Here is a 16,634-nt window from a genome sequence, read left to right as displayed (position 1 = left end):
ACTTAACATGTGTCAATAATTAGGGAGATCGCTCTCTCACACAGCCCCCCTCTATTCAATGTTTTGCTGTAGGTCAAATCCAGGAATACACAAGAAACAACTGGTGCTTTCACATAACTCCAAAAGCATGATCAGAAATAGTCTCAATGGTTTAAAAATGTATCTGGAATGGTAAGAGTGAGAGAATTGCAAAGCTGAGTGATTCTGGCACCTTTACTTCAAACAAGGAGTACCTTAACTCCAGTTGTACCTCTTCGTTGATTAACTTACAATATATCATGAACATTTGTTCCCAGAGTTAGAATTCTCTGAATTTTTGTTCAGTGTTAGAAAATATGCCTTTAAGAAGAACTCCCACACACTCTGAATTAATGTTTTCCTGGAGGAAAACATCCCTTGTTAACCAGTTGGGAGGCATCATATTCTGAAAGTTGCACACAACATTACTCAGTTGAGTGTTTTAGCATTTAGGAGAATTCTATAGGCCACTGCCAATACGGCATGATGCATGATAAAAACCACTATGTTAAATACTGCAAGCTATGTTGTAGTTTGCACTAAATGTAAGTGCATATGCTGGAAAACTTTGTTATTGGCAGCAGAAGCACATGGCAGAACTTGCTACCCCAGTTCTGGCAGGTTCATATGCATACACTCTGCAGAATAGTCCTAGCAACAATAGAGTTGGGGGACTTGTGTGCAACTAATCTTATTTTATAGGTGCGTGTGTGCTGCTGTGTCAGCATACCAACTTGGACGTCCATTGTGGTCTTTCCAAATGTCTATTATTTAAATGTACAAATGTTATCTGAAGTATTTATACTGAATTTTCATTTGGGCAACCGAAGCCTGCCCCATTTCCAAATTTAACCCTACAAATGGGCTTTTAAAACTGAGTTTTGCTTAAACAGTTTTATAGTCTCTGAAATATACTATTAAATCCTGTACTCATGAGATGGTTCATATGTATCTTTCCTTGTCTCGAGTTAACTGTGCAACCTCAGAATAACCTTGCCATTTACCAAATGAGCCAATTAACTTTACATTTTAGGGAGGTTTTCAGTTTAATTATCACTGTTGAAAGATACGTCTCCATTAGTTTTGTGCAAACATGGCAAAGAAAACTTTAGGTCATTGATGGATTCTTGTTTTATGCAAGTACTTTTCCAAGTATGCAAGCTAACTGTGATCAAGATAGTTGTCAACTTAAAAAAAAATTAGGGCCATGAAGTGAAATAGATCAATGGAATCCTTTTTAATTTTCTTTAGAATTCCACTTGGAATTTATTTTCAGTTTTACAAAATGGAATTCCAATGTGGAAAAAAAAGAGTATAAGTCAAATAAGGTTTTTAAAATTTCCAAACTCATAGTTATCCTTGTTCAAATGTTTTTCTTAACTTTCTTACTGTTTTTACAATATTGAACATGTTCACTTTCTGAACATTAACCAGGTTATTTACGTGAACATCAATCCAGCACTCCCCTCATTTAGTAGAAATGAAAAGATGAATTTTTCTATTGAAGGCTGTATTCCTCTGCAGTTGTATGCATTTCATTCCCATTGTGTGGTTCTTTACCAAGTACAAACAGAGCTCTTCTATTCCCTGAGGACAAAGAACAAACTGTTTGGGGAAAAAATATCTACAAAATCATAAATCTTTCTTTCGCCTATTTATTCTTCATGCCATTCAGTCAAATTTAGGGAATGGCTAATTAACTCCGGACTCATGGCTGACTCAGATGGGCCAACTTTCTCTTATCTGGTAAGATGTAGCCAAACTTTCAGACACTTTCTAGTAGACTGCAGCTCTACATTTTCCTCATTTCTGAACTTGTAGGGCTACTTGTCAAATGCAGTATTCCTAACTTGAAATTCAACTTCAAAACAGATGAAAGACACCCTTCCTAATATTTGGACCACCAGAAAACTGCAAATATAGGAACAATGTCAGGGCCAGTGTTGTTTCTTATGTAAATGTTAAACTGATTTCACAAATGAGAATATTTCCACTGCAAAACATTTAAGAATTGGTAAGCTAATCAATCTCTTTTCTAGTTCTGCAATAAAAATAAATAGATTTTCTTTGTATATCCATCCAGTTCTTTATTATTGTGATTAAAATTCTTTAAAGAAATCTGTCTTTTAAGAGTTAATGTGCTAGTTGTACACTGTGCATCACCAATGTATCGAAATATACAGAAAGCAGCAGTTTTACAGAATGCTTTCCTATGGTAAAAACATACTGCAAAAATAACACTTTGTTAGATTACTGTAATCAGTGAAGAACAACAAACTGTTGACTGTGTTGTGTATCTACTTAGTGAAAGCTAATGCATACTCTAAAAGAAAATTGCCCCATGATTAACTATATCAGAGATCTGCATTATTAAACCATGAGTATAACTGTAATTAATCTCCATATTGTATGTATATTCTTGAATTTTAGGTCCCATTTTCAATCTTTAATACACAAAATTTAGAATCCTGAAAAAATATAAGCTCCATTATAAAAAAAATACTACTTTTAAATTGTGTCATGTTGACAAGTCATAAGGTTGAAAGTAAACTGTGTTAATCTTATCCGACTTCTACTTTGATATCTCATATATTGGTGTCTGAGTTGCTGTAACATGGTAAATGGCAGATCTGCAAAGAAACACTATATCCTTAATCTTAATTGTACATTGCAAGGAGCAGGTATTTTGTGTGTGTGTATATGTAAACAACAGTCTGCATTCCGGGCAATTCTGAAAATACATTATATTACCCAAATCCTGTAAAATTATCTTGTACTACTTCCATCATTTCCTTTCTCAAGTGGTCCCAACCTTGCAGTCCTAGTACAGGCAAACGCCTACAAAAATCAATGGAGCAGACCCATTACTAATTTGCTTGTTATCTATTTGTTCTACTACCTATTAATATCAATGGGAGTCATTGGAGAGCACAACCTCCTAGATAAGTTGTTTGTTTCCCTTGTTGTTAGTTGTCTCGACCTTTTTGACTGAGTGATCTCACATTTCTCAACTATGGAAGTGTTTGTCATATGTCCCAAACATTGGAACATGTGATATCAATAAGAGCACAGTCCTGTATTCCTTACTCACGCAAAACCACCATTGAAATTAGAACTGTGGGTCAGGCTTTAAATGATTCAGGCAGGAGAAGTAAGCAAAAAGATTCCAGCCGGGAGTGGGAATATTTATTTACTCACCCACATCACTTCTAGTTTCCCAGATGAGAAAGGAAATATCAAAAGAAAGCACAAGGAGGACTTAATGGGACTTTGGAGAAATAGATTGTTTAATGTTTGCCTAAATGTGGTTTGAGTTTTTTGACTCAGAACTTTTTGGAGAGAAAGAATAAGGCAAATGCCAAAACCAGTTGAACAAAAACTGTAAGCTTTGTATCTTATCTATGAGAATCAGGCGATGTGTGTCATGCTAGTTTTTACAGTCATAGTCTATAGTCTTCCACTGATAAAATCAAATTTGACAGTAACACAATATAGAGGTTTAACTGACAGCACACACAGCACATTTGCTAGTCATAACACCACAGTTTAATGACTGACGCATGTGGGAAGCTAATTCAGATTTTTTTTCTGAATGGGATAAATGAGCATCCAGTTAATACCAATCATGAATTCAAGCCATGTGACAAAATTGATGCTACATACCCTGTTCTTGTTTTGCATATTCTGCAAATTGAACTGCAGGAAAAGAGCCAGTTTGTACACACATCCGGAGAGAAAGTTCATTCTGCATTTTGACACATCTACCAATTGCAGCTAAATGTATCCTGCTTGCTGCTGTTGTGTCCACAAACTAATCAGCCTTTATCTGTTAAATAGCCTAAGAGTTACAAATTGTATGCCTGTTTTGAGGAAAAAGTACAGGTTATAGAATTATACAAGCAGACATAGTATAAATAAAATATTCATATAAAAATAGTCTCTTACAAAATATACTCTTATCCTATGGTTCATTTTCCAAAGGTGGAAGTTTGTCTGGAGTTTCATATTTATTTTTGATGTATTCCAAACTGGATTTTCATAATGCTCCTCTTTAATTGGAAAAAAAAGTGTATTGTAAAGAGATTATAATCACTACCAGTTTGATTTTTCCAGACAACTAGCAGCAAACAGAAAAAAATTATAAAAGATGCCTGCTTTTGTACTTAAACATCTAGTACTGCAGAAAATATCCTGCAAATCCAACTAGTAGAAATATCCAAGTAAAGAATAATATATACAGCTTCAGTTTTTTCCTTGCCGTATCTACAAAATAATTATTCCACAAAGAAAGCAAGCTATCTACTTTAATTGCAGAATAGTTCCAAAAATGTTGTAGAGTTCTTTTTTATTTAAATAAATTAATATTAGTTTTATCTGAATAAATTGTTAAATATTGCTATTATTATGCCCAGATGTCCCAAATCCCTGTGCTAAAATCTGCAGCACAAAAAAAGAAAGGCAGATAAACCAGTGTCTATGGAAAACTTCAACAGTTCTACTTGCTGTAGCAAATTGTGTGAAATGGAAAGACAGGCAAGACCAGCAGAAGCTTTTCACAAGTGTAGAAACCTAAATCTGCATAATCCACACTTAAGTAGAAATTCACACTGGGGCATTGTCACCCCCATCCTGTGCAAAGACCATTTTAAAGTTTTGTTTTGTTTCCTCCACCCAACCCATCCCTTATGCACAGTAGCTTGTGTATTTAACCATCTTTTTCCAAACCGAAAGAGTCAGTTGCCAAGCTCTCAGATTTTTTTCACTTGACTGGGTGTTCTTTTCATAAGGCAGTCACTGCATTAAGCTTTGGAAGTGCAGATTAGCTGAGGTGTTTTTTTTCCTCGGTTTTGTGTGTCAGGTGGCTTGTTTTTCTGTTTTGTTTTGTTTTTTTGGATAATTTATACAAGTCTTTAATGTGTATCCACATAAGTACTGAAACATGAAAGGAAAAGACAGATCCGTTCATTAGCTTTTCTTTTGGAAGAAAGCAGGTCTTTGCTACAGTCTTGAGTAGTTATGTTGAGCTCATGTGCAAATGTATTCATTCCTAAGGATCTAGAGTCACCTTCCCCAGCCACGCTTTTATTTACAGGTGTACACTTCTGTTCTTTCACTGCACGTATTACACTTTACGTAGCAGCACCAATGAAATTTGCAGTTGCACTGCCACACTCGTGAGTACTGGTGAGTATTGTAACCTCGACCACAACACATCAGATCACAGCCATTGGACTGCTGGGCTGTTTTGTTGCACATTCTGCCCTGTGTTCCCACACTGCCAGTGACCGGGTCTTCTTCACAGTAATTTGGAGATTTTTCTATGTACACTAAATCTGTATCCATGGGTTTGCGGTAGGACAGTGGCTTCTTTATTTTAAGGAAGGTTGGACGCTTGTTGCGACTTGCCCTCACCGGTTCAACCTGAACTGCTTCATTGTATTTGTCCTTAAGGATGTAGCCTAGCTCCCGGAATTTAGGAAGGGTTGTCCAGCATGTCTTAGTAGTACAAGATCCTGAAACTCCATGGCACTTGCACTCTAATTTCATGTTTTCTTCAAGAATCTAGATTTGAAAGAACACAGAATGTGTTAAAACAATAAGACTCCATCAAAGAGACATTGATCTGATGTAATGAACTATTGTTCTCAAAAGTGCTCTTTATAATAATGGCTACTAAACCCAGGTCAAAACTCATGACCACCCAGGCTGCAGATCTCACATGCTGGCTATGTAATTGTCACAGGCATCAAACTCCTATTGATGTCAACTGATTCCCTCCCTACTCCATATTGATCAGAGAGGAGAACTTTATCCAATTTCAAACAAAAGCAAAAATGGTGTCTTTAACAACCAACTGTGGTCTTCCCATTGCTTACTATGTGTTTATACTGTGCCCAGCCTGATGTGTCTATATTGCAATTTTGGCATATGCCAAGAAGATGGGGAGTTGCAGAGAAGCACAAATAACACACCTCGAGTATGGTATTTTCACATGAAAACTCATATGTACCAAATTCTGAAAATGCAATGATTTTTGCTACAAATGGATTTTGCAAGCCAAACTGGGAAAATAAATTCCTTTCCAGTACTTAGACCTGAAAATGGCATGAAAAAAGCTAGTGACAAACGTTGCAGAAAAACTTTCACCAGTTTCGCCTCATGGTAATGTATAGATAGACATACACACACAAATGCTGCATATTAATGTTACATCTAAGAAAATCTATACATTACTTTCCTATGTAGTAGTTTTATTATGTGCCAGGTACTCAAGTCTATTCTCCATGTGGAGAAGAAGACAAGACCCCTTAGTCTGTAAAATTCTCAGCCTTCATTGTAGTATAATTGTAGATTTCTCTTCCGATGTAAACTCTATATGTTCAAAAAAAAGGTTTGCTGTGTACTTAGGAGAGTCTTAAATCACAACACAAACGGTGGGCTTCTTAAATTGTGTGCTACTTAATCCCAACCACAGAATTTTAGTTAATATCTGGTGCTGACCAGACCAATTCTTGTGCAAGTTGGGGCTACTGAAGATGGAAACAATCAAGCTACTTTAAGCATTGCAAGTATAGGTGCTACACTTATTGTTCTTATATACTGTAGCTTTATAGGTCATATAGTAACTGCTATTGCTTAGCCTTCTGAGGAAAGTTGGAACAGTATTGCGTGTCTGCTACAAAAAAATAATGTTACTAGGCTTTTGTGTTTTTGTTTGAATTTTCCAAACATTGAAAAGTTGGAGTTCAAAAAATATTAGATATGGCCTGATCTCGCTTTTGTTCCATGTGTTGGACTGTCATGGAAGTCATTGAGGGTGGACTGATGCCAGGATTGGTAAAGTATCTAGAGAGTATAATTCTGAACAGACGATGGCAATAATTTTAGGGTACAATAGATCACATTTTGGGGAATTATGGGAGAGTTTGCATCCAGATCCAAATTTAATGATTAGCAGTGATCTATCTAATGGATGGAGCAAAATCCAGATCTGGAAAAGTTTAGATTCAGATCTGCATCTGAACAACTTTGCAGCTCTGCTTAAATTTAGGCTTACATTATGGATTATTTTGGTTATTTTGAGATACTTCCTCACTCATTCAGTTACTGCATTGTTATTACTCAGTCATTCATAATGGTAGTACACCAAGGAGATAGATGGGGAGACAAAAAAGGAGCCAGAGCTCAGCAACCTGAAAATAATATAGATTCTTTCAGCCTTATTTGTAATGTATCCATCTTTTGAGGTGATCTGTGATACATTTCTCATTTTAATAACTTGTCTTGTTCAAGAGGCTGGTTTTGCAACTTAGTGCAAATGTTCAGAGTTGCAAGAAAAATAATAAAGCCTAATAGCCTTGTACTAATTCTCACATGAATCCTCCATCCCAGAATAGTACAAATTGTCTTGAAATGGATGTTTTATTGTCAATCTAGTCATGAGGTTTTTTTCCCCCCCTAAATGTAGTTTACGTTTTAGATAGCCTCAGTTCCCTTTCAGTATATTTCATTAACATCCCGTTTACAGACAGTGATCACTGAGGGAATAAACAGTTCGGTTGGAAAGAGCTGAGTAAGCTGATGCAATGGATCAACAATTGAAAGGATCTATGCCATGTGTTGAGCTTGCTGTTCTGTGTGACATATCTTGATGCCAGCTGGAACTAGCTGAGGAAGTTTTCTGGTCTCAGTTAGGACTGGGCGCAAGCCATTGGGATAAAAAGACCTGACTTCATTTGAACATGATACTTTTGAATAATAGTAAATGAACCCAAACATTAGGGGTTCCTTTTAGAAGAATAAAACAATTATTTTTGTGTTGTGCCATACCTGATGGTACCCTTTTAGTTGTTTTTAACGTAAGTTTAGACGGAAAAGCTAACTCTTTTTGTGTTTTTATGCATCATCTAGGTGGGGCAAGTTTACAGTCACTGTGCCAAATTCATCCCGACATATCTCCATAAGTGATCCATTGTAACTTGCAAATGCAAGTGCACTTCCCATCCCACCTCTGTCTTTCCTCCTAATCCACTTTTCCTACCTTCAACCCACCATCCGTCTTATAGGTTATTCTCCTCTATCCCTTTCTTCCTGCTGCTGCTTCCAATCCACTACTGAGCAAGTTCGGCAAGAGACCAATCAAAAACATAACTCTGTATACAGTCTATCCTCTACCTGAAGCAAAGCAAAACTCTGCAATATGGTGATTTGTTACACTATAGTATTGTGATGTCAGATGCTTGGGTTATTTGTCCTGCATTAAAAGGTACATACAATGGCACCTTTATGTTTTCAGGTTGCCTTAATATCCCACCAGTAATTCAGTTGTCTTCATAAATGCAAGGAAAGACCTGGGTGATATGTGGCTACCTAAAGTAGTTGGTGAGGGGGTGTGGAGCTATTCTCTTTGGCCTGGTCTACAATATGAGTTTGTCGGATTTAGCAGCGTTAAATCGAATTAACCGTACGCCCATCCAGACAATGAAGCCATTTTTTCGACATAAAGGGCTCTTAAAACCGATTTCTGTACTCCTCCCCAATGAGGGGATTTGCGCTGAAATCGACATCGTCGTTTCGAATTAGGGTTAATGTGGACGCAATTCAAAGGTATTGGCCCCCGGGAGCTCACACTGCATGTTTGCTGCTCAAAGGAAGCAGCTTACCCTTAAAAGCCCTTCATTCTCCATTACAAAAAAAATAAATATAAAAATGCCAAGTTGCCATATTTCGGGAAAGTCAGGATCTGTTTGTTTGAAGATTTAGTTAGTGGCTCATATTTTTCACATTAGACTAGGAACTAATTTACCATACTTTGATTTGCTTTAAAATACTGGGGTCTGGGGAGTGCATAATTGCAAACCTGTGTCCTTTGTTTCTTCACTTACCATACCTAACATTATCAGCCACAGAAGGAACATCTGTTGTGTACCAGTGAATGCTCGGGACTGTGCTAATTGCTGACAAAGGGAGTGTTTTTAGTTTTGCCCACTTTTTTTCAAGTTCCTACAGTAAACTGTCAGTATTTGTTGATCTTTCTCTCACCCGCCATTAGCCTCTGGGACATAGTTTACATTAAAAGGGTGTGGAAAGGAAAACCTGCACAAGTACTCTCTGGTGATATTACCAGCAGCTATCCCATCTTTGGGCACTTCCATGTGGAGTTTAAACAATGGACAAAGAAGAAAAAAGTAGGAGGGAAATATACAGGATGAGAACTAATTTCATGTCTCACTTTTCTATAATATGTTGTCAGATCAGATCTTGTAGCATTTCTGTTACCAAAGTTAGTCAGAATTCCATACTTTCTTTTTTTAAAATAGTTTATTTTTCACAATTTCACTTGCTAATCCGTTGATACACTGTTCTGGGACGGTTTTACTGGGTCAATATAGCCTACCTTTCATGGACAATGCAAGATCCTGAGTTTGGTGTGACACCAATGCACTGAGAATGCTTTACTCTGTCAGCACAAACTAGGACACAGGCCCTTGGTGGCAAAAAGTCACCCAAAAAGTGAGTAGGGCAGGCCATAAGATTCATGAAGTCATTATACCTCCTGAGCAGCCTTCACCAACAGGGTTTCTGCAGAGTACCCTGCTCTGGGGACTCCTAAATATAACCCCTGAGCTGGAGGGGACCTCTCTACCAGCAGAGATGAATCTGGCCCTGTTCTATATATGAAATATGGATCCTCAGTGTTTGAAGGAATGTATGTAGCCACTGCAGTCAAAGCATACTCTGATCCCTGCCATAACCGGGGTATAATCTTTTGTAACTTTGGCTGATGTCATGTGAGGGACCAGGAAATATACCAGTCTCCTACAAGTATTCCTATGTGTACCTTTATTACATGGCATTCAGGAAAAAAAATCAGCCATTGGAAAAATGAAGCCACCCTCTATCTGGAAGAGAGGATGGCAGAAAAGTGGAGGAGGTGGTTGCAAAACTTACCTGCTGTACTGTAAGCAAGTAGTATTAGAGAAATTGGAGAGGATGAAATCGTTCCCTCACCCTCTGGTTGCCAACTTTCTACTTGCACAAAACCAAACCACCCTTGCCCCACCCCCTACCCTGCCCCTCCTTTGAGGTCCTGCCCTGCCCCTTCTCTGAGGCCCCAACCCTGCTCACTCCATCCTCCCCTCCCTCTATCGCTCGCTCTCCGCACCCTCACTCACTCATTTTCAGCGGGCTGGCTGAGGGGGTTGAGGTGCAGGAGGGGGTGAGGGCTGCAGTTTGGGGTGCGGGCTCCAGGGTGGGGCCAGAAAAGAGAAGTCAAAGGTGTGGGAGGGGGCTCCCGGGCTGAGGCAGTGGGTTGGGATGTGAGAAGGGGTGAGGGCTCCGGCTGGGGGGTGTGGGCTCTGGGATGGGGCCAGGGATGCGGTATTTACAGTGCAGGAGGGGGCTCTGGGCTGGGGGTGGTGGAGCCAGAGGGTTTGGAGTATGGGAGGGGGCTCTAGGATGAGGCGGGGGTTGGGCTGGGGAGGAGGTACAGGCTCTGGGCTGGAGGTGCAGGTTCTGGGGTGGGGCCAGAAATGAGGGGTTCAGGGTGTGGGAGGGGGCTCTGGGCTGGGGTACGGGGTTGGGGTGCAGGGGAAGTGAGGGCTACAGCTGGTGGTGCAGACACTGGGGTGGGGCTGGGGATGAGAGGTTTGGGGTGTAGGAGGGTGCTCTGGGCTGGGACTGAGGGGTTTGGAGGGCAGGAGGTGATCAGGGTTGGGGCAGGGGTTCGGGATGCAGGAGGGGGTCAGGGATGCAGGTTCCAGGCGGCATTTACCTCAAGCAGCTCCTGGAAGTAGCAGCATGTCCCCTCTCCGGTTCCTACACTGAGGCATGGCCAGGCGGCTCTGCGCACTTCCCAATCCCCAGGCGTTGCCACCACAGCTCCCATTGGCTGTGATTCCTGGCCAATGGAAGCTGCAGAGCCGGCACTTTGGACGGGGCAGCATGTGGAGCCCCCGGCTGCCCCTACATGTAGGAGCTGGACGGGGGACATGCCACTGCTTCCGGGAACTGCACAGAGCCAGGGCAGGAAGGGAGCCTGCCTTAGCCCCGCTGTGTCACCAATTGGACTTTTAACGCCCTGGTCAGCAGTGCTGACTGGAGCCAGCAGGGTCCCTTTTTGACAGGGTGTTCTGGTCGAAAACTGGGCAACCCTACCTCACCCATAATTTACATGTGCCAGACCCAGAGATATTGGAGATCTACATAATTTTCTAGTGGGACCATGAAGGGTAAAGCCAACCGCTAGACAAAATCCTTCAGAAACTTCAAGACAAGTACTTACAAGAATGGGAAAGAGACATTTTCTTTACAAGAAACCACATACCAGAAGAGACTGTTGATCTCTATGGGTATGTCTACCTTTCAGCTAGGGTTGTAATTCCCAGCTTGAGGAGACATACCTGCACTAGCTCAGCTCAAGAATGTGCTAAAAATAGAGTATAGCCTTGGTGGCTTGAGTCATGGGAGGGGCTAGGCCTCCCTTCCCCCATATATGTACCTAGCATTGCAGGTGCGTACATACTCAGGGTGTCTAGCTCCTCATGCTCCTCATTCCACCACAGCTTTTACCCTGCTAGCTCAATAAGAGTGAATATGTCTCCGCAAAGTGGTAATCGCTTCCCAGCTCCAAGTGTAGACATACCCTGAGTTACAGACTGATGTCATAAAGCTAAGTCATATGAATTTGATCAGTTACCACATGAACTAATTAAAGACCAAATTATTTGTGCTGAAACTGGTAATCTGGGCAAAGCAAGGTTATTAAAAGAAATAGACCTGACTTTGAAAAGAGCAGTGGAGATCTGCAAAGCTAGTGAAAACTGTACTTCACAAATAAGAGTTAGCAAGCAGTGAAAAACCTGAAATGCGTCTAATTAAAAATGACTACTACCACCTAAAAATAGAGGCAAACAAATAGCAGAGACCAGATTTGTTTACTATAAATGTGAGGGCAATCACAAGATGATGCAAAGGGGTCAAGCATAAGGGGTGTGTTGTCATCCATGCAATAAGAGCAATCATTTCCATAGAACCATAGAAATGTAGGGGCTGGAAGGGACCTTGAGAAGCCATCTAGTCCATCCCCTCATGGTGAGGCAGGACCAAGTATACCTAGACCATCCCAGATAGGTGTTTTGTCTAAGCTGTTCTTTAAAAACTCCAATGTTGGGCATTCCACAACTTCCCTAGGTAACTTGTTCCATTGCTTAACTATTCTTCCAGTTAGAAAGGTTTTCCTCATATCTAACCTAAATCTCCCTTGTTGCAGATTAAGCCGATTACTATCTGTCCTATGCTTGGTGAACAGTTGATCACCATCCTCTTTATAACAGCCTTTTATACATTTGAAGACAGTTACCAGGTTCCCCCTCATTCTTCTAATCTCTTTAGACTAAAAATGCTAAAATCTTTCAACCCTTCCTCATAGGTCAGATTTTCCAAACCTCTTATCATTTTTTGTTGCTCTCCTCTGGACTTTCTAATGTGTTCACATCTTTCTTAAAGTGTGGTGCCCAAAACTGGACACAATACTCCAGCCGAGGCCTCACCAGGGCTTTGTAGAGTAAAACAATTACCTCTTGTGTCTTGAATATGATACTCCTGTTAATATGTCCCAAATGTTTTTTTTCGCAACTGCATCACATTGTTGGCTCGTATTCAATTTGCAGAAGTGTGATGCTTTAACGGTAAGATAGATTCACAAACATACACTTTCAGGATAAAATGATAAGGCAGAAACAGTTCTTTGAGTCTGTAAATACATTTACAAATCAAGTTTCTACAACACGTTGGGTTGGTGACATTGGATTAGATACTGGAGCAGGGTGCACTGTAACCCCAGAACGCATACACACAAAAAGATTAGTGACCACCCAATGTTAAAACTAAGTTTGGTTCATGTAGCTGGTATAAAATGAGCCCGGTGGCAAAGCCACACTAGAATGCCTACATAAGGACAGGTTTCACTCAGAGTTTAGAATAATGGAAGGGAAAGACAAGTGTATTTGAGTTGAAGAGCAGAGTCCGCATGCCTGTGATCAAAGAGGGGTATAACTTACCTGAACAGGAGGCAAAACAATATGATGAGGGGTTTAACAGCATGGGTTGCATTACAGATCAAATAATTACATCAATATAAATATATGGTACACATATTTTTGGTGGCACAACTGATAAAGTCCTATTAGTAATGGGAGCTTAGCCAGATGGTAAAATAAGATCATGTCTTTGCTTCCAAATGTAAGAGTTGTTTAAGTTTGGGATGTATGCCAAGAGTTTTGGCAGGTCCAATTTCATACTGAAAGTACAAAACTGCGTACCTTCAACTCTCACTGTGGTAGATATGTTTGAGCAACTTCCCTTTGGGATTGCCTTGAACAGGAAGTGTATCAAAGCATCGTACCCCAGACCTTTGAGGATCTGGAAATAATACCTGAGGATCTGTTGATTTGGGGTAAAAACAATGGCAATACCATGAGAGAGTACACAATGTTTGACAATCAGGTTCGGAGGAGTTTGACCATAACCAAGAAAGGTAAAGGCATTTGTTCAAATTGGACCAGAGAGAGAGGGAGGGAGAATGACACCTGGGAGGTGGGAGACCAAAGTCCAGTCCCCCTGCACCAATGACTCTTTATTTAACCAAAGTGGAACAGCTTGAACAGGAAGGACTGAGGGAACCCTATATCTGAACATCCCATAGCTCAGTGGTTAGAGCACTCTTCCGAGAGGTGGAGGAGATCCCTGTTCAAACCCTTTCTCCCCATCTGCCTGAGGGAGGAACTTAACCTGATCTCCCACATCCCAAGTGAGTGCTCTAACCATTGGGCTAAAAGTTATAAGGTGGGCACCACTACCTGCTCCTCCAGCCAGAATTTGAATGGGACCTGACCCACTGGGTGGCCCCTGAGCACAGGCTACTGGATTGGACACCACAGGTGAGATAGGCACTGCTGCACCTATCTTTCCCCACTTTTGTGGATTTCACTGGGACTTAGGTCTGAGAGGGGCATCTGGAAGCCTAGAGTGAGGCAGCAGTGCACATGCCCAGAGGCAGAAACTTAGTCATCTAGGGAACTTTGACCCTGAAAATTTAGGAACTGAGTGAGTTTAGCAGGCAGCCAAGTGGCAATTTTGTGGATCACAGTGGCACCTGCCACTGGGACTTAGGTGTCCCAGTGTTTTTGTGGATCTGAACCATACAGATTAAACTGTTGCATATTCTGTATGAAGGATATCTTGTTTATAGTAGTATACAGCATGATGTCAGAAATGCTAAGCTTTGTATACAAGACCCCTCTATCCATTGAGCAGTGTATGAAGAGAGCCTGAGATGTCAATTTCTGGCCAGGCATGAATGCTGCTATCAAAGATAAGTGTGAAATCTGCTTGAAACAACTTGGAAGAGCACTGAAACTACTTGATTAACCTTGCTCCAAGGTTAGCAAAGATCTAGTTGAATTAACCAGAAAAGATGATCTCGGTTCAGTGGACTACTACTAAATCTCTCTTTTTTAAAAGGAAGCTGTTGCAAAACAGTGTGTAGTAATGTAAAAAGAGGAGTACTTGTGGCACCTTAGAGACTAACAAATGTATTTGAGCATAAGCTTTCGTGAGCTACAGCTCACTTCATCGGATGGCATGCATCCGATGAAGTGAGCTGAAGCTCACGAAAGCTTATGCTCAAATAAATGTGTTAGTCTCTAACGTGCCACAAGTCCTCCTGTTCTTTTTGCGGATACAGACTAACACGGCTGCTACTCTGAAACCTGTAGTAATGTAGTAACATTTTAAATTGAAATTCCATGGTAAAATGGGGGGAAAGGACCTCAGCATCTAACAATCTTCTTGAGCTAAAGGCCATTACCCCTGAAGCTGTTAGCAAAAAACTAATATGGCAGCCGACTACTACAGAAGAAATATTACAACAAGAATTCTGAACAGTCAACCCCATTGATTGCAGGTGAATGTTCAGTTTCAAATAGAAAGTGGCTGGCAAACTGCCAACCATCTACGCCAAGGTCATGTGGCATCTTTACCCCCCCACCACCACCCATGAGAGTCAGTCTTACGCTAGGAACAGAAGACAGCTAAACAAAATCAAGCAGGACCATTGTTCACTTGTTCTTGAGGACGCCCAGAATGCTATTGATAGACGAAACATATGCCTGGTAGTGACCATGCAAGAGGTGCTTTCTAAGGTGCAGTATTTTCTGCTTTGGGACATAATTCAAGAATTGCACCCAATAAATAATCCTACCTTGATAATAAATGGTCTGTTTCTGAAGGGCAAATAGATTTCTTCCTGATTCTAGCTGATGACCTCCATATGAGCCTAAACGTGAAGACTGGTATCCTGTGTAACTTTTTCATGGCTTATGCAGTCATATGATGGCTTTGATTCTTGGCCTCCATGCTGAGTTCCAGAGTTTTCTTATACATAGTTGACGAGGGTTTAAAAAACACAACACCCTAATCTTACATGTGTTACCCTTGGATATCAACCGTCCCTTTGCTTTTGCATTATGGAAAAGTCGCCATCCCATAATAACTGTTTTCCAAACATGCTTTGTATTTGCATGAGATAAACAAGTAAAGAAACTAATGTCATTGCACAGGCACGCTACCCCCTGTCGCTGTCAGCCCCGGAAAATTGAGTAGTATTCAAATAAATGTTAGTTTGTTTCTCCCTGAGGTCGATGTCATTGGGGAAGAAGAGCTATTGTATATTTTATTGATCAGCACTGTACAGAAAAAAGAAAGAGGAAAAATACCCAGAAGGACACAGAAGAAGTCTGAAGAGAAAAGTTGGGAGGAATGTAGTGAAACTGTTTTTTTTAGACTATCCTATGTCTGATTTTCCTGTGATGATGATAAATACCACACTGGACTACTATGCTCTAAATCAGAGGTTCTTAACCTTTTTCTTTCTGAGCTCCTCCCTCCTTCCCCGCTCCCCGCCCCCACCCTCCCCCATGCTATAAAAACTCCACAGCCCACCTGTGCCACAGTAACTGGTTTTCTGCATATAAAGCCAGAGTTGTCAGTAGGGGGTAGCAAGCAGGACAATTGCCTGCGGCCCCACAGGGGCCCCCCACAAAGCTACATTGCTCAGGCTTCAGCTTCAGCCCTGGGTGGCAGGGCTCAGGGACCCGGGCTTCAGCCCCATGTGGTGGGGCATCAGCTTTCTGCCCTGGGCCCCAGCAAGTCTAATGCTGGCCCTGCTTAGAGGCCCCCCTGAAACCTGCTCAAAGCCCCCTAAAGGGACCCGGACACCTGATTGAGAACCACTGCTCTAAATGATTTTTTTTCACCTCTGTTGATACCAAAGAAACAAAGAGAGGAAGAAAATACACTTTACAGGACCCATTAATGTGAGTTATTGTTTTAAAGAATAGTTTTGAAAAGAGAATAGAATTCTGCAGAAACAATATCACTTTTGAAGAATATGGACAGTAAGTGACACAGATTCTCCCATTCTTCCTAAATGTGTGCATGGAATGCCCTCCCTGACTTAATCCACAAGACAGGACCCTCTCCTTCAAATCATAGGAACTGTCATACATGATCAGATCAGGGATCTATGTAGTCCAATGTCCTGTCAGTGACCACAG

At 40.8% G+C, this 16,634-nt stretch overlaps 1 protein-coding gene across 1 annotated transcript in view; it reads right to left on the bottom strand.

The window, feature by feature from the left end:
- Window positions 1–2,087: 2,087 nt before the first annotated feature.
- Window positions 2,088–16,634, bottom strand: part of WNT7A (Wnt family member 7A) — a 52,448-nt gene continuing 37,901 nt past the window's right edge. The window contains exon 4 of the mRNA XM_007056890.4: window positions 2,088–5,580. Within this exon, the coding sequence (XP_007056952.1) occupies window positions 5,101–5,580 (480 nt within the window). The 3' untranslated portion in view covers window positions 2,088–5,100. The remainder of the gene's footprint in view (window positions 5,581–16,634) is intronic.

The sequence above is a fragment of the Chelonia mydas genome, chromosome 7 (assembly GCF_015237465.2).
Source record: "Chelonia mydas isolate rCheMyd1 chromosome 7, rCheMyd1.pri.v2, whole genome shotgun sequence".
NCBI lineage: Eukaryota > Metazoa > Chordata > Testudines > Cheloniidae > Chelonia > Chelonia mydas.
Note: the sequence above shows the minus strand (reverse complement) of the source record. Positions and strands in the feature narration are given on the sequence as shown.